Source organism: Anomalospiza imberbis, chromosome 6 (assembly GCF_031753505.1).
Source record: "Anomalospiza imberbis isolate Cuckoo-Finch-1a 21T00152 chromosome 6, ASM3175350v1, whole genome shotgun sequence".
Classification (NCBI taxonomy): domain Eukaryota; kingdom Metazoa; phylum Chordata; class Aves; order Passeriformes; family Viduidae; genus Anomalospiza; species Anomalospiza imberbis.
In genome coordinates this window covers 15,964,087-15,981,933 of record NC_089686.1, presented here as the reverse complement: position 1 = coordinate 15,981,933, position 17,847 = coordinate 15,964,087, and the positions used below count along the sequence as shown (strand labels likewise).

The following is a 17,847-nucleotide window of genomic DNA, read 5'->3' as shown; positions in this document are numbered from 1 at the left end:
CGATGCAAATCTGCAATACATGTGGTGTGTACTGGCAGTGGTGAGCCTGGGTCACCCAGCCTTGTGCTGCCTGGGAGCTGCCACTGTGGAAGAGAGCTGATGGAAAAACAAAGCAGCAATAGGCATTAGTTTATGGAGACAGTCTGTGAGACAAACAGGCCAAATTTAGTCAGTCCATGAGTGAGGAAGATTAGGGATGGAAAAGCTCTAAGTTTAGACTAGAAGTTTGAAAGATGGGCAGAATGCTTTCAAAGGAGATTCAAGAAGAATGGAGGTACACTTTTCTTACTGTAACATTTCTAACTTGTGAACTACCTAAGATTACGAAGTTTCATTTTTGGACTATCTTTGAACTGCACAGGCAGCTGGACTATATAGGTCAAAACTATAGCTTGTACTAGTTATGGAATTGGCTAGGTGACCAAAACATCTGATTTAATTATTTCTATTGCATAGTTTCACATGGATAATGTGCATAGTCTGCTTTTGGAAAAAGAAGATAAATAGGACATATATTCCATTGGAATAGTTCTCTTCCTTAGCTTTTAGAATGAAGTTTATCACCCCTACAGAACTGAGCAGCCAGATATTAGCTGCCCTGATGCACTCCTATAAGGTTCTGCAGTTGGCAAAAGCAAAGCTGTGTCTTTAGTGGGATAGCTGAGCTTGTAGAAAGGAAACTGGACTCAAATACTTCAGCAGCCAGTGAAGAGCCCATGCTAGAAGCTCCTAAAGCTGTCAGAGCAATCCCATTACACTGCTTATTATCATATCTCACTTCTGAGAAGGAAAATAAAGCTATACATAACAGGTTTACTTTGATATCTTTTGGAAGAGGATATTAGTATTTAAGTTACTTTTAGCGAAGACTGATGGACTACAGATTTTGTGGTTTCTGCCACCTAGCACAATTTCTACATTTGAATCAAAGAGCCAGTTCAAATTTTTCATGGGGTGCAAATTCCTCTGGTCTCTAAACCATACATTTTTGAAGTGAATTCATGCTGTCTGCATCTATTAACTCACTTACTTCACTGTATCACAAATTAAACCTTGAAAGTAGTATGGGATAGACAAGAGACAGCAAAATGCTACTGTATAGAAGGAAAGTCACAATCTTTTCTTATGATCTTGAACAAATCCCAGTTAGCCCTCAGGCACCTCAGGTTTCCCAGCTTCAAACTGAGGCTAAAATTCAAATTTTGTGGAGATCTGCTCCTAGACATCAAGCTAGTGTTTGTAAAATATTAGAGCAAGGTGCAGGGCATCATCCCTGTCTGCTGGTTTTCAGAATATATACAGATAGAAAAGAAATGCTTGAATGTGTTAAAATAGGCTGTAATTTCTTTATGGAGGTGTGGGCAGAATTCCAGTTGCTTTAAATCATGTATTTAATTAATACTCATCTATTCAAGTGCTGCATCCCAGCCAGGAGCTGACGTTGTATTTGCTTTGCTATAAACATAATAGGATGAGTTTGTGGCAGAAGAGAAGGCTTATTTTAAGCTTCTTAGAGATATTTATGAAATAAATATTTCCTGACCCCACAGGGAAGAAGGGGAAATAAAGCAAGCAAGTCGTATCTGGAGTAGGACACCACCACCTTGAATAGGCAAACTCAGTCTCACTGTCACTGAGAGCAGTGGCAGGGTCAGAGCAAGATTTAACTCTGTCAGCTGCAAAAATTCCCCTCTGTGAGAGACCACAGATGGAGCAAGCCATACAGGTCTAGGGATTTGGCTCAGGCCCAGCTTGAAAATAGAGCTGAGGAGGCAGCAGTCTGCAGAGAATACCTCTGCTGCAGCTCCCAGATGGACACTGGTTAGTGCCCTGGTGCCTTTCATGGCACAGGAAGCATGGGGGTTATACAGTGTTGAAGCAACCTCTCAGGTGTCTTGGTTCATAGGCATTATTTCATCTATCTTTGTAGACTCCTGTTTCTGGTCATATTTGAGTTGCTGACAGCACCTATTTTCCCCATGGATGGACTGATGGGCCATGCTTGGATTGACGGCTGTACATGTCAAAGCTAGTCCCTGTACCTGGAGGGGCCAGGAGAACAGGGGAGAATAAGAATCCTGCCCTCTCAGGTACTTCTCCTTGGCTCCGTGTGCAGTCAGTGCAGAGATGCTATTGAGATGCTTACAAGGTGCAATAGACCATGCCTGACCTGCCCTTGGCCACACTGGGGGTTTGTGGCAATACAAAAAAACACCAAATGGAGTCAGAGCTAGATCACCGGTGATTAGTTTTGCTTTTCCATTGTTGACACATTCTGCTCCTGCTGACTTCAGCTTTTGCTATGGACCATGTGTATTTAAAATGGGGTGTCATACAGCCACAGGTGGATTAAGGCGGTGTCTAGTAATTACACAGGTTGTGAGCATACAGCATATGGAACGTGTGTTCTTTCCATTATTTCAGTCAGACATCCCTGCTTAGCATTTATTACTCAAAAGGAAACTGTAGATCAGATTTTCATATTTAAGGCATATAAACAGCTGTGAGTTCAATAATATTTCTGTGAAGTCTTAAAGTTGAGAAGAGTTTATACCAAGGACTGGAGAGCAGAGCAGCTAAATCAGCTTATAGAAATGAGATAAACAGCATGAAGAAGAATTGTCTCTATTCATGACTGTACAACCACTGCTCAGACAACAAAAAAGAAACAGAGAGATTCTGTAGGCATTCTTGAGAATTTTCCTCTAACTTTCACTTCTGTAGCCACCAGAAGTTGATGAATAGGGACGTGGAATTGTTTAGTTCCAAGCTGCTATTTCCATTCTGCATTAGGTGGTCAGTCTGTTCTCTGTTCATGATCTGCTTTGGTGACATGTAAAAAACCAGCAACCAACCAACCAACTGAGCAACCAACCAACAGACAAACAAACAAACAACCCAGTTTTTGGGGTTTTTTTTCCCAGTGAATTGGAATTTATCCTGTGAAGCAGCAACTTTATTTGATGCCCTATCACACATGACATGAATTAGTCACGAAAGTAGTAGGGGAAATTCTGCTGTTGGTGTTGTACTGGAAATCCCTTGGCCTTCAGGAAACTAGAATCATTCTGTCCACAATGATCTGTAACTACTATATCACAAAGAAAAAGTTTTTAATGAAGGGGAAAATGAGCCTAACAAATCTTTGGTATTTTGTATTCCCTTATGCTAGTCTGAATTAGAACTAACTCTGCTGGCCGCTGGTTTACTTGGAGCAAAAGGAGAATAGGGCTTTTTGCTGTGAAGTTTTTCTGTTACATTTTCATGTCTCAGTTTTGTCATCTTTTTTTTTCCTACCCCGGAAAATATTAAACAGCTGTAATACCAAGCTGCTTGTATTAAGGTAATGTATATGACAGTAATGAATTAGACCCTTCACAGAGCTAAAGCTTTCACAGAGACGTAAGCCAAGGAAACAACAGACAAAAATATGTCCATCCAGATGTTAATGGAACAATGAAGTCCATTTATAGTTTTGTTGAAGACCTAAGGCTGTGTCTTTTAACTAAAGGCAGCCATAACAAAGCAATCAGAATTGAAAGCGTTAATCCAGCTTTCATTAAATAAATAGCCTATGCTGTGGCATGTGTGGGCTCTGTCAGAAACAGACTGAATTACAGCCCTGATGATCTCTCATTCGCTAACTCTTTGTTTTAAATGGATCAACTCTCTTTTCACTAGATGTATTACTGGGTTTATTTCAAAGCCACGCTTCATTTTTTTTTTAAATCAGGGGCTAAGCTCATGTTTATTTGAGGCTTCAGAAGAATATCTTTCTTTGCCAGTGGAGAATCTGCGTCAGCTCTGAATGACAAAAAAGAAATCTGACTCATGGTAAATATTTGAAATAAGTCAGTGGGAACATTTGAGAAATAGGAATGTATGCCCTACCATGGAAGAGCATGTGTGCTATGGGCCAAAAATGGCTAGAGCGTAATTTCACCAAAACTACATCAAGGGTAGCTTTGATTTCTTGAGGTGAGACAAGTAGTTCTCAAGTGAGACACACATAGTCCATGAAATCAACATATCCAAGTTGTGCACAGATGAGATAAAACTCCCCACAGTCTGGGGAAAGACATTCAGAATGAAAGTGGAGTAGCTTAAGAGGAATGGTCAAGTCTGAATGTTGGTCTGGTAAGAAACTTGCTATTGTGGGTTTTCCATGATGACTTTATGACATGTTGGTTGAAAGTGAAAGTATCTTCCAAATGAAAAAAGTTGTCCTTGTGTTCTTTGTGGTTTATGCAGGGAAGCCTCACTTTGGATTCTATTTTAAATCGTAATTATTTATAATTATGACTGTTAGCATGCTTTTTTTTGTCCTCAGAGAGCCCAAAGAGGTCTTACAGACTGTATGTTAGTTCTCTTTGTTAACTTAGTTGATATGAATGTTTTAAGCACAGGAAATATTGAGTATCTGCTGCACACCAATTTCAAACACTAGGTTAAATTCCAATGTGAAAATCTTTCTGTTTTCTTAGCTAGACCTCATAGTTAGAAAGATGATAAGATGATTCCTCTTGGATCCTAGCCCTTGGGAGACTGTTTTAATTAGGATCATGTAGTGTGATGTTTTGCCTTCTGAAGGGACATAAACATGGAAGTACCCAGTCCTAAAACCACTGTCTCAAATTCTATTTTCTGTTTTTTGGTATCACACATAGAGTAAGCCTGAGAGAATGAATACCCCTTATGCATGTAGACAACTTCCCTACTAATATTGCCAACCTGAACTGTAGTCTTGATGTCAGTATCAAATCACAGGGACAAGCTGGAAGTCTTGGCACTCTTCAAAAAATTGCCAGTTGTTTGTGATCAATTAAGTTAAGTTTATATTTCTCCAGTTAATTTTCAAGATCCTAATATGGGCTCAAAGCAATTTTACTTACTTCCTAAGTGATCTAAATTTCTGTTTACAGCATTTTTTTCTTTTATGGGGCTTTTGAGCTGTAACTCTTCAGGTAATGTAAGCTGAAGTCTGCAAAGGACTCTCTGTGTGAGAATCTGTTGTGAGAACAGTGGTGTTCCCACAGTGGTGGGGGATTTTGTGGTTTTATTGGGACCACGCTGTGTTTCTCTTTGCTCAGGGAAGCCCTATGGTGCAGATGACTTCCTCCCTGTGCTCATGTATGTGTTGGCCCGCAGCAACTTGACTGAAGTCCTTCTGAATGTGGAGTATATGATGGAGCTCATGGACCCTGCTCTGCAGCTAGGAGAAGGTAAGAATACAGTTTTTGCTCATGAGATATTCACTTTGGAAATCATCATTTGTCTCACTTCAGTGTTTGTGAAAGTAGGGCAGAAGGGCTCTGGCTAGATTTTGTGGATAATACTTTGGCCAATCTTCAAATCTGAATCTCTAAAATTACTGCCAAACACTTTAACTCCTTTTAGCAGTGTAGTGCCTTGAGACACAAGCTAGAAAGGCAGGCACTCATCATAAATGATAAATGAGGTGCTGGATTAGCAACCTAAACAGAGACATCTTGTGTTCCTTGGCCCAAAGGTTGAAAAGCTGGAAAGTTTTTTGCTAAAATTAAACAGCTGCTGCAAAAAATTGTGCAGATGCTTTTATTTATTTCAGTGAGAAAAGACCACATTTTTTAAACTGCATTGTATGCCTGAGAGCTATATTCTTGTGGTCACTCTACTCCTAAATTTGAGTGAATCTTCTGACAATGTTCTCTGAGCATCATAGAGAGACAGGGAAAATAAAGTTAGGTTAGAGAGGAATATTGAGTTTGGAAGTGACTAAAGATCTCTGTTATCAGAGAGATAAATACCCCAGGGAACTGTGGGCCTCTAGTTTCTTAAATATAGCTTGGAAAGCACACGCTTCCCAAGTGAAAATTACACACTCTGAATTAGGAATATAGATCATTTATCACCAAGTAGTCACTAAACCAATAAATGGGGTTTATTTTAGACTTTGCTTTGCTGAGTACTGAGGTTCTAGAAAGGAGTCCTGGATGAACAACAGCAGACTAACTTTATTTGTATTAAATGAAGGTATTAGTCTGAAAGTAAGCATGTCATCCCAGCACAGTGCAGAGTGGGACAAAAGTAAGTACTAATAGGATGATTAGTAGCAATAGAGTACATTAGTACGGTATTTCTGCACAGGTTAATTTTTCTGCTGAAAAGAATTCTTAGCAGAAAAAGATGTTAGCTGAAGCACAGCATTTTGTGGACATAACCAAGTTGCTTTTAGTGACTACTCCTGCACACAGGTTCTACATTCCAAAGGGGCACACTGCCAGGCTGGCTACTGAAGTCATCTGGGTTGGGGAGCTCAGGATATCGAAAGCAAAGCTGGCTGGAAGTTCTCTTAGCTCAAAGATGCAAAGACTTTGTGAAATGTGCACTCCAGTCAAAAGGGAAAATTTTGTGAGGGAGTTCCAAATCAAACTGACTGAATAATCACATCAGAAGGGACAGTGTAAGTAACTGCAAATATGAGGAATGGGGGAAAAAAAGAGAACATGTCAGTGAAGACAGCTCTGAGATTGTAAAATGTAGAACTGGCAAAAGTTAACTTGAGTTAGGCCTTTCAAAGTTGAATAGCAAAAGGTGTTCAGGTACAGAAATCAAAGGGAAAGAAGTAAAGCAGAAGTAAAAAAACTGTGAAATTGCGTAAATCAATATACAAAATCACTTCAATTTTGCCTCCAAATGAAAAATACCCTTTGAATTCATTTAATAGCGACGGTGATGCTGAACACTGGGGCAAAGTTAACGACAGATTATAGGGAACAACTGGATGGAAATAAAGAAATTGGAAGTGGGCAAAACCTTAATTCTTAAAAAAAAATGTGATTAATTCCCGTTGTGGGAATTGTGAGAGCTCTTCCTCCCAGGGTTCTGAGGGAAGGGATACACCCTGTTCCCAGTCCCATCACAGCCACCTCTGACTCAGCCAGAAGAGGAGAAATATTGAATGACAGAAAAAGGAGGGTAGTAACCGTATTTAAGAGAAGAAAAGTGGCACTTTTAGGCTTCTTAGTGTATTCTCAACACCTCTTTGTGGGAGACAGTACAGAAAAATGAGTGCTTTGGGCAAAAACCTTCGAAACTGTAGGACACCCCCCATCGACCCACCAGAGTACAGAAGTCAAATGGCAGTGTCTTGGTCTCTCCTCTCCTACAGAAAGCTTTCATGGTACTCTAAAAATACTGCTCTAGAATCAAGTGCTGTTTTTGCCTCCCTGGAGCAGCCAGCCGCGCCGACCATGGGCTCAGCAGCGCCTGAGGAGCCAGCGGAGGGATGGGCGATGTGCGAGTGCCATCTAGAGTCACTGCGGCTGGGGTGAAACGCCTCCAAAGCAGCTGTTGGTTGTCCCCGTTTGCCAGGCACCGGGTGCCGGGGCCGGAGCAGGGGATGTCCCCGCCGCCGCTCTGCAGCCCCGCGGGCTGACCCTGCCCGAGCCCGGGCCCGGGCCTCCCGTTCCCAGCTGAGGGCGGAGCGGGGAACCAGCCCTGCACCAGCGCTGCCTCGGGGCTGCCCTGCGAGCAGAGCAGCGTCTCTGTCCTTGGCAGGGCTCACCCGCACCTCCGTGGCTGCAGCCGGCTTTTGTCAGGCCCAGCTGCCGCCCCGTGGCTGCAGCTGGTTGTTTATTTCCTGCTGCAAGCTGCGCCACAGCAGCCACGGCGTTCTGAGGGAAAGGGGCTTTTGCCACTTTGCCCTGTTTCTCTGCGTTACCAAGATTTATCCCGCAGCCCTGAACAGTCCAGGAATTACAGGTGAACCCCTGGAATGCCTGTGTAGTCAAGAGAGAACGGAGGAACAGAGGATGACTTGTTCCTGCAGGTCTGATACATCCCTCAACAGTGTTGAGCCCACAGAAGCCTCAAAATCCAAACATGCGAGTAGTGTGGCTGGAGCTGGGGGTCTGGACCCAGGCTTTGTGTCTCTCCTGCAGTAATCTACTATTATTTCTTTTTCCCTGCATTGTGGGGTGTGCTCAGGAGCCCATGTTACAGGCCTGTTGCATGGGCCCTATCAAACACAAAAAAAAGATGGCCGTGGCTCAAAGAACAAACATCTGTGGCTAGGGCTTGTTTGTGAAAGCAGTTTTTAAGCTCTTTCCTTTCAGCCTGTGTTCTCCCCCAGGACATCTACAGCCCCAGCAGTCTGGGCAGCTGGGCAGCAGGAGGGGCTGGAGGATGCTGGTCACAGGGTGTCCTTCACTCGGTTAACACCAGTGAGCCCCGCTCTCCCTGCAGCGTGGCACCGGCAGTGCGAGGGGCGGACAGCTGCCCCGTGTGGCACCGGCAGTGCGAGGGGCGGACAGCTGCCCCGTGTGGCACCGGCAGTGCGAGGGGCGGACAGCTGCCCCGTGTGGCACCGGCAGTGCCAGGGGCGGACAGCTGCCCCGTGTGGCACCGGCAGTGCGAGGGGTGGACAGCTGCCCCGTGTGGCACCGGCAGTGCGAGGGGCGGACAGCTGCCCCGTGTGGCACCGGCAGTGCGAGTGGCGGACAGCTGCCCCGTGTGGCACCGGCAGTGCGAGGGGCGGACAGCCGCCCCGTGTGGCACCGGCAGTGCGAGGGGCGGACAGCCGCCCCGTGTGGCACCGGCAGTGCGAGGGGCGGACAGCTGCCCCGTGTGGCACCGGCAGGCAGGGAGGGAGCGGGACCGAATGGCCCATGAAGGTGTGATGTTCATACAAGACTTTCAACTTTTGCAGGCTCCTATTATTTAACCACCACCTACGGGGTCCTGGAGCATATCAAGAACTATGACAAAATCACTGTGACACGGCAGCTGAGCGTGGAGGTTCAGGACTCCATCCACCGCTGGGAGCGACGGAGAACGCTGAACAAGGCCCGGGCTTCCCGCTCGTCAGTGCAGGTAGCCAGCATTATATCCTAGGGGGAAAGCCTGCATGCTTTCTCCATACTTAGAAATCTTTAATATGGTAATTATTTTTAAATGAAATTAATTGAAATCACTATTAAAAAAGAAGAGTATATCTGGGGTTTCCAGATCTTAAAAAAACACACCACATTTGAAATACATACTACTTATGAAATAAATTTTGAAATTTTGAAGTACCCTTATAATATTGTAGTTTTAAATATGACTGCAAAGTGATTTTTTTTTTGTTCATTCTCAAAGGAGATGTGCTAGGAGCCTTTGCATGTGGGAGCTGTGGTGGGGACTCAGAAACCCCTCTTAATCTTTGCCCTTAATGCTGGGAAGTCATGGGCTAAACTGAGATGTGAGCAGGCTATGCAGGGCTGCTTCTAGATGGCATGAAGCTGTATGAGGGTCGGAGAGCCAGTCAGTTCAAGCATCTTCCAGAGCCCGTCTGGCAGCAGGAAAGACCCATCAAGGTCGGGTTAGTTTTGAAGCCCATGCTGTGCATGGCCTGGCAAATATCTCCCCGTGCACCAGTGGGAGAGGGTCCCAGGACAGATGAGTGCTCTGGGCCTCCAGCCGCGGTGAGGCTGGTTCAGGCGGGCAGGATACACTTCCAGCCCCATGTGCTGTGATCAAATTGTCACCCACAGGGAGGCAGCAAAGGCCACGTCGCACGTTCTGCAGCGCTTTCGCAGTGCGGAATGGAAAATTGTGCATACCGAGGGAAAAGCCAGGGGAAAGTCTCCTGTGGGGGAGAGTAGTCCACGTGAAAGCATGGAGTTGAACAGGTTTCCCATATTGCAGTCAAACCAGTCCCTGATGATCTCAGAAACTGTGAATGGTGTATGAGATACAGCAAATATCCATCCAGCCCTGAGTGTTGCTCTGGCAGTAGCTCATAGGAGTACCTAGCATGGAGCAAAATAGCTGAGCAAGCAAATGACACATTTCCCCAGAAGATTCCCACCACCTCCGGCAGCTGAAGGGCCATTTCCCACCCCTTTGAATGAGGGGCAGTATAAGAAACATGAAAGCCCGTTCTGGCAGAGCTAAACCACTTGCTCATATGTTCAGCAGGCCTCTGTCCATCCTTCTGCCTGCCTTAATCCACTGCAGTGATACTCCTTAAATGTAGTTTGGAAGCCCATAGTCCATGCATTTGGAAATTCCCCTCTGCCAGGGAATCTCATTATTTTCTGAACATAGTGGTTGGGATTGTTTTGAATTTCACAGATGCAAATTAAACACATAGGTTCCACTGTGACCAAAATCTCCGTAGAGTCTGTTCCTTATGTGTTTAGCAAGATGAAAGCTGTCACAACAGCTGTTCCTGCCTGAAACAGGATACAAGTAAATCAGCCTTCTCAGCATAACTTCTGCTATTTCCTTACTGATGGAAGGAAGTTCAGAGGACGCTTTCTCAAGATGCTGTTTGGGTGATTGTGAAGTTGCAAGGCTACCACACTGCGAGCCCTATCCCATTTCTGTGAAACAGGGGGTTTTCAGGCCAGATCTCTGACATTTGTGGTTTGTTTTTCTTGTCTGTCACTTCTTTGCAAACTCTTTCTTCAGGAGCTATAAAAAGATGGGAGGATGAACCATTGCAGATCATTCTCTAAGGATATTCAATAAAATCAGAAAAAAAAAAACATTTTAACTTCAGTGTCTTTATGGTGCTAATTATTTGGTAAAGTGCTTAAGTATTTTCTGATTCACAGCCTGACAGAGGAAAGAAAGGAGAGAATAACTAGGACATTGGAGAATGACTGGAGGATACTTGGAAGCTCTAGGCAGCTAGAGCTTTGTGACTGAATTCTTCTTCCTTCAGTCCTAGGTTACTGTGTTAACTGCAATGTCTCTCCTCATGTTTCTCTTCAGGACTTCATCTGTATCTCCTTTCTGGAAATCAGTGGTCAATCAAGGACACTTGCTTCCCGTCGCGATACCTCAGCTGAGCAGCTGAGCCAGCAGTGTGCCGAGAAGTTTGAAGTGTCCCATCCCAAGGACTATGGACTCTTTGTTTATGTTGATGACCAGTGGCTGCAGCTGGACAAAGATGCCCTTCCACATCATATCAAAGCCTCCCTTCTGAAGAGTGAAGTCAAGAAAGATTTCCATTTTATTTATAAACCAATTGACCATAAAACCCCACCAGTTCCAATTGTCAAAGAGTCAGACTTTTCCTAAGGGCCATGCTGTTTTTTTTGTCTTTGCTGTCATCCTGGAAGAGCTGGATAATTTACCTTGTGAGACTCTCTGGTATCCGCAGACCTTGGAAGTTCTCTGGAGTGTGGCCTTCAACACAGGGCAGATGGGCTAATTGTAGATGGTGTCTGAACACACGGCATTTCTCGGTAGAGGTCATTTGCAGAAGTAAAAGGAGCATTCAGGAGAAGGTTCATCCTCTGGAAAACTTGAAGTATCAAGCCTCAGAACCTCTCAGCTGCAACCAGCCAACACTGCAGAATATAAATGAACAGTAGAGAAAATCCAGAGATCTTGCAAAAAGGTAGACATTTACTTTATAATAAACGATAGCAGATGTGAATCACGTCTGTGCACAAGGCCTTTGTAAGGCCTGCACACACCTCAATCTGTTTGGAGGTAAGACTGTGTGCTTTATGGTATCTGTTCACCCAGTTTGAATAAACTGGGTCTTGTCTGATGTATTCAGTGGCATAGGGTGCCATCTGTAGAAGAACTCCATCTCTGTCTTGCTGTCAACAAGAAGTCTTTGCCTTTGAAATCTACATAATTACAAACAGTGCAAGATGACCTGTACTTTCACTAAGAATATGTTTTTTGCCTTCTGTCTGTCACTCAAATCAGGTAGCAGAGGCATTTTCATCAATGTATTTTTCTTGAAGATTCAAAGTCTCCACCATCAGTTTTAAATGTACAGCAGTTTTATTCATGATGGTTGTTTGATAGTGTCTGGTTAATTGCATATTTATTACAATGTCTGATATGGTGCAATTATTTTAAAATAAGTCTTTGTAAAGAACTTAATAATTTGCCCAGTGTATCAAACCAGATTAAAATTTGAAAGTCAAAAGGAGTTTGAATTAAATACCAATCCCTTTTTACATGGCTCTCATTTTCACAAGTGTTATCCTAGCTGTAATTCCCATCAGGTTATTACTTTAATAAATTCAGGCTGTTGCAGACAGAACTTTCTAATTCTCCTCTCTACGTGTGCTTTTAGCTATTCAGTCATTGCAGACTTAAATTTCCCTGAACAAATTGCCACAGAATATATTGAATCAATGCAAAAGTGCATTTCATTGAATTTGAAAACAATTTTTCAGGATTAGATAATGGAAACAGGAGCCTTAATTGCAAGACAGGTCCATGTCTTCTGGGTGCCTTCACACAAGCAAGATTCTCACTGCAAACACAAAATACTGGGTTGTCTGCATGCAGGAAGTCAGTAACCTCCACTGCAGCTCCACCAACGTGGAATCAGGTCTAGCAAAGCTCTGATTACAAAAAGGTGTTTTACTCAGACTTGCTATTGTTTCCTCCCAATAACACTGAAAAGAGATTTAGGGCACCTTGGGCCAAGTTGCCCAAGGTCTCTGCCTTATTCTTGAAGCTCCAAGGATAAAAGGGTATTGCATAAAGCTGGTCCCTCTCTCAGTCTCTGCCTCTTGAAATAAATGTCCATGTCTATGTGCCCCAGCTGTAGCCAAATCTGCATACAGATAGCAAACCAGTGCTGTGCATCTGCCAGCATGGGCTGTGTGCACATCTTGTTGGGAAGGGACAACAACCAAGAATGAGGAACAGTGAATAACAGCAATCTTGGTTTTGAGGAGATCATGTGCAGAGCTTGCAGTGCATGACAGCACAGCTGACATGGTTATTTCTGCTATGTGCAGCTGTTGGCACCTCTGCCTTTCCTCTGGGCAGCACGTCTGCAGGATGCCAGAGCTGAAGCTCTCCCTCGTGCTGCCATCACCCTCCTGCAGGGCTGTGTGCTCCTTCTGGGAGCCTGGGCTGCTTTCAGGGTGGCACTAGGGATGCTGGGGCTAAAGCTGAGACACAAGTTTCCAGATCTGGGAGGTGGTGCTGCTCTCAGGGCCCTGAGGGCACTCACACAGGTGTGGCTGTCTCCAGTGCCTCCCCAGTGCCCCCCCACCCTGCCCATGGTCCAGGACCCCACTTCAGCCTGCCAGGGCTGTCAGCCCCTGCCCAGATGATGCTGGAGTAGGAGTGGTCTCCAGCTCCCCTGCCCTCAGCCGGTCCCCCAACATGTCTCCATTGCCAGGGATATGCTGGATACCCAGAGGAAGACTGGGACCTCCCCTGATGCTCCCCTGATCCTTGACCTGATCAGGTTATATTATATTTAACATTCACAGTCAATGAGCCTAAAAGTAATCTGATGGGTAAGAGGTTAAAGTAGAAACATGGAAGGAAAGAAGCTAGGACTGATCTGCTGGATATTTCTACAGAGCAACTGTGTTGCATCACTCTGGGAAATGTTTTTTTTTTTTTTTCCCCAGAGACCCCTGTAGCTGTAACCATGTTAGTTTAACCCTTCCTTCCTTTCTGGACCAAATTGGCTGCGAGCCAATTGTCCTTTCATGAACAGGAGGGTAGAAAAGGCCATGCTCTTCCATTGTTCGCTCTCTTTCCTTCTTTCCCTCTTCCTCCTATGGAATAAACATCTTGGACCACATCGAGGGTTAGAGTCTCTTTTGGAATCTTTTGCCTTAACCCTGTAGTATTTCCCCTCAAAGCTCTCTCAGATCTGGGCTAGCCTTGTAACTCCAGTTTATTAACACAACTGGACTTTGCACCAGCCAAGGTCAAGCAACTGATTGATGAAGTGAAGCACTCCAGCACCTCACAGTGTTCTGGGACATCTGAGTCACCAGCTGGACCTTGGGGCTAGGGAGAAGTATGGGATAGAGCCGGTCAGTGGAGCTTGTGGAAAGAGTGCTAAATCATTGCAATCTGAATGGGCTCAGACCTAAATTTACTAATGTAAAAAAATCAGACCTGCAGATTCCAGTTTTTTAAATGCAAGGATCGCCTTGAACATTTGAATTTATGTGGGCTTTTCTCAAATTGCACATGCAACATTTTCCTCTGGCATAACTACTGCAAAGCTCTGATTTGATTTACAAGAGCTGCCATGGCTCTCCCAAACCCAGAGATTATTGGTAGTAATGCAAATTACTGTGCCTGGCTGTGAACTGCCTGGAAGGAAATCCCTGTGCTAGGGCTCAGTGCAGAGCAGAGCATGCTCAGAGGCTGTGGGGCAACTGGCTTGTTCGGTCCCATCATATAAACCACCAGCAACATTTCATTAAACATACATCTCTGAAATACAAGGGTGACGTGGCCACAGCTGTCTCTTGTCAGGGAACATAAGCTGGGAGATGACCCATATGATGGTATTTTGGATGACCCAGGACAGAGAAGGATGCTGCCTCTCCAAGCTCACAGCTCAGTGGTGGCACTCAGGCTCTGCCTGCAGCAGGGTCACACAGAAACAGCCTGGAACAAACATGCCGTTGTTTTGGTGACCCCAGCAAAGCGCTGGTTCTCCAGCATGGATATTGCTGGAGCAGTTACGCACGTCCCTTCCTCTGAACGTTGGTGCCCAGGATCCTGCACTGCTTTGGACAGGTATCTGACATTTTGGATGGTGTGAGAAAAAGAAGTAAAATGTGGGAATGAAATGGGCATTTTTAAAAGCTCAATGGGATTTTGTTCACTGGCTTTTCCATGGGGTTTCCTCATGCTGCAGCCCGGGCGAGGAGGAAGCAGCCCAACCTGGTGATCTATGGCCTCCCCTGGTTAGTCAAGATGGTCACGCTGTGACTCATTTGCCAGCCCTCATGTGAGCTCTCAGCAGACAGGAATGTTCCAGGAGGTATTGACCAAGTAGGGTTGTGCAATCCAGCCAAGGCCTCTTCAAACACTCGTTTGTAGAGAAATGTTGTGCAATGATCACTCATTGACTCACAAGGAATGGATCACAGTGTGAGAGAGAGGAACAGGGAGACTGGCTGAACCCAGCAATTTCTGCATGGAAACAACCAGCCGGTGTGGCCACTGCATGCACAGAGCTGATTTAGCACCAGTTTGCACCCAGTGACACAATTTGTCAATAATTCACTGAAATAATGACACTGGCAGGTCAAGTTAATCCTAAAATAAAAGCCATTGAGATCAAAGGCAGTTTCTGTGCTGAATTCAAGAGCTTTTGGGCCTCTTCATGGTCCAATCACCAACTGTACTTTGAAATCTTGCACAAGACTGACTTTTTACTATGGGCTTGTAGAGTGATTGAGGCTGGCAGGGACCCCTGGAGGTCACCAGCCCTGTCCCTGTTCAAACAGGGCTGTCTCCCAAGATTGTTCAGAGCCTCATCCTTTCAGTGCTGCAGTCTCCAGGGTCATGCAGCCTTTCCTGGAGCCCTAGTCCAGCATTTCAACACCTTGCACGGTGAAAAATGTTTTCCTCCTATCCAGCTGCTGTGCAGGCCCTGCCTGCCCCACCAGCATCCCTCCTTGGATGGGTGCTGCTAGTGTGGGATAGCTGTGGGCCAGCTCTGCCTGTGGTGCAAGGCTTACAAAATTGTAGGACTTTTGTTTTTTCCACGTATTTTGGGGTATCGTGCCCCTAGGATGGAAACAGCTTCTGATTCAGAATTGCCTGAGCTCTTGGCACAAAATGCTGCTTTAAGTCAGCACTTCAGCTTAAGTTTCCTTTTCCTCTGCTGCCCCCCACCCCTGTTCCCACAGGCAGAGGCTGAGCACAAGAATGGCCTTCAGCCTTCTGCCCTGAGATGGCCATGGGTGCTCAGCACTTACCTTTAACTTTCCTGATGAGACAAGATACAACTTGGCTTGAAGAGAGCTATAACAACACAGCTTACTGCAATATCTAAAAAAGTGTGTTATCCCCAGCTCAGGTGAACTGCTTTCTGCTTTATCACTGGGAAGGAAGGGAGGGTGGTTACTGGTGCTCTGAACAAAGCTGGGTCCATCTAAGTTTGCATTATACAGGAGTAGCCAGCACACAGTGTACCAGAGGCTGATCATGGACCTGCCCTCCAGGTCATCTCCAAGGAAAGGCAGTGAACTCCTGTGCAGCAGTATGCTGGGTAGAAACACACAGCAGATTTGGCACATGGGTCAGAAAAGGGCCTTGGATTCCATTCCTAGCAACAAGGAGGAGGAGGAGAGGAAATCTTGGCTGCAGTGGATGACACTCTTCCCTGGGGCTATGGATATACACAACTCTTCTGTTTTTGTAAATAACACAGCCTCAACTTTGCCCTGACTGGTGGTGACAATTTGCTAGAAGCCTGACAGTTTTCTGTATTTTGCATTCCAGCATCCCAACATTCTAGGAATGATAGGCTGAGCAACTGCATGCCTGCAGGAAGAGTGAGGGTGTCTGTACTTGCCCAACTCACCACAGGATACTCTGGCGTAAGACTGACCTTGCACAATCCTAAAATTATTTTCTCATTAGATTCTATTACCATCACAAAATAAACAGCCTGCCATGCAGGTACTAAGTCTGTGTGATGCTATTTGGAGGCCTCAAAACAAATGTACTGATCAGTGAAGCAGTGAAGGTTACTGTTTTTTCTTCTCTGGGGCTGTTCCCCAAGTGACTGAAAACAAAACGGGTCTCTGGATACAAACTGAAAATTCAGAGCATGTATGAGAACTTGTTCCATCTCAGACAGCATTGTGGGCACATGACATCTTCACTGTCTGTCTTTCAGTTTGCCACATACCTGAGGGAAGGGGTATGCCATTTAGGATGGTGATGCAATGGAAATCACTTGCAAGAGGAAAAGAGAACAAAATTCCACTCACATTTCAGCTTTGCATCCTCAGAGATACAACGGTCTGCAGGAGGGTCAGGGCACATGATGATAACAAGTGCCACCAGGGTGTCAGTGACGTGTGAAAATAAAAACATGCTAGCAGCTGATTTCTCATCTGTTAATTACTTTATGAGGTCTATGTACTATGGCTGGAGACTCTTGGTCATAGAGTGACACCATCTATGAGGAACATGGAGGCCTCTTTTAACCTTTGCATTCTAGATGTGAAAATCCAGAAGAACAAAAGCCTCTTCTGAATACTTCAGCAGAAAGATGGGCATATATAAAGGGTGCAAAAAATGTTAAACCTAGGAATTGATGATGCTAAGTGCTTGGGAAACAGTCTGGATTTCTAGGGCAGAGAACAACTCTAAAAGCAAAGATGAGTAAAACAGCAGACTGAATGTATACGTTCAAACAGGCTTTGAAAGAGTAATTTTTCCTGTTCTTTCCAAGTGTTTGGGAGCTCTTGGTATGCTTTCTTTTGTGATAGCAGTCAGAATGACTAAGAGCTGTCTGTAGGGCCAGCCCTTCCTCCTGCCATCAGGGAGACAACTGCAACACATTCAGGCAGTCATGAATTTCATACTCTTATTTTTAGATTTCTGCTAAAAAAAAACAATCCAGCTTTACAGCTGAGAAGAAACAAGAAGCAACTCAAAAGCAGCACATATCCAAACTTTCAACAACTCCCAAGGTACAAACTTATATCTATTCATTCAGTAAAGCCTAATTCCACAGGCTTCCACCTTTTCCATTCATCCTGACACTAGCTGTGCTCTGGGATCAATCTCTCTCTCAGCAGACAGTGTTCATGAAGCTGTTCATGCTCCTCCTGGCTTTACCTAGCTCTTCTTTATATAAAGCTAGCAGTTACATCTCTACAACCCCTTTCCTCTGTGTGCAGCTACCCAGAACTCTCTCTTCAGTTTTTGCCAGACTTCATTCTTTTCACATGGAGATGAGGTAATTTTGCGTACTTCAGCACACTGAAAATAACTCTGAAATATTTCTGTATCCTGTCTCCACGTGTAAAAAGATGTGGACAACCTGAAACTTTTGTGAATCATCTCACAACCTCTAATTTTGCCATGCTTGTCCTTTACTGAGTCACCTCTAAG

The 17,847-nt window shown here is 44.7% G+C and overlaps 1 protein-coding gene and 1 long non-coding RNA gene across 5 annotated transcripts in view; one reads left to right on the top strand and one right to left on the bottom strand.

Annotated features, from left to right (window-relative positions):
- RIN3 (Ras and Rab interactor 3) overlaps positions 1-12,037 on the top strand; it is a 66,906-nt gene extending 54,869 nt beyond the window's left edge. For 3 of the 4 annotated variants that reach the window (XM_068192563.1, XM_068192562.1, XM_068192565.1), the window contains 3 exons: positions 5,091-5,222; positions 8,690-8,853; positions 10,744-12,037. In XM_068192563.1, coding sequence (XP_068048664.1) covers positions 5,091-5,222; positions 8,690-8,853; positions 10,744-11,052 — 605 coding nt within the window. In that variant the 3' untranslated portion in view covers positions 11,053-12,037. Of the gene's footprint in view, positions 1-5,090; positions 5,223-8,689; positions 8,921-10,743 lie in introns of all 4 variants that reach the window. The other variant, XM_068192564.1, reaches the window with a different exon arrangement.
- LOC137475358 (uncharacterized) lies at positions 10,952-16,401 on the bottom strand. The gene is made up of 2 exons (XR_010999837.1): positions 15,696-16,401; positions 10,952-11,324 (listed from the first exon to the last, which is right to left on the bottom strand). It is a non-coding gene; the product is annotated as an uncharacterized lncRNA (long non-coding RNA).
- Between the last annotated feature and the right edge of the window lie 1,446 nt (positions 16,402-17,847).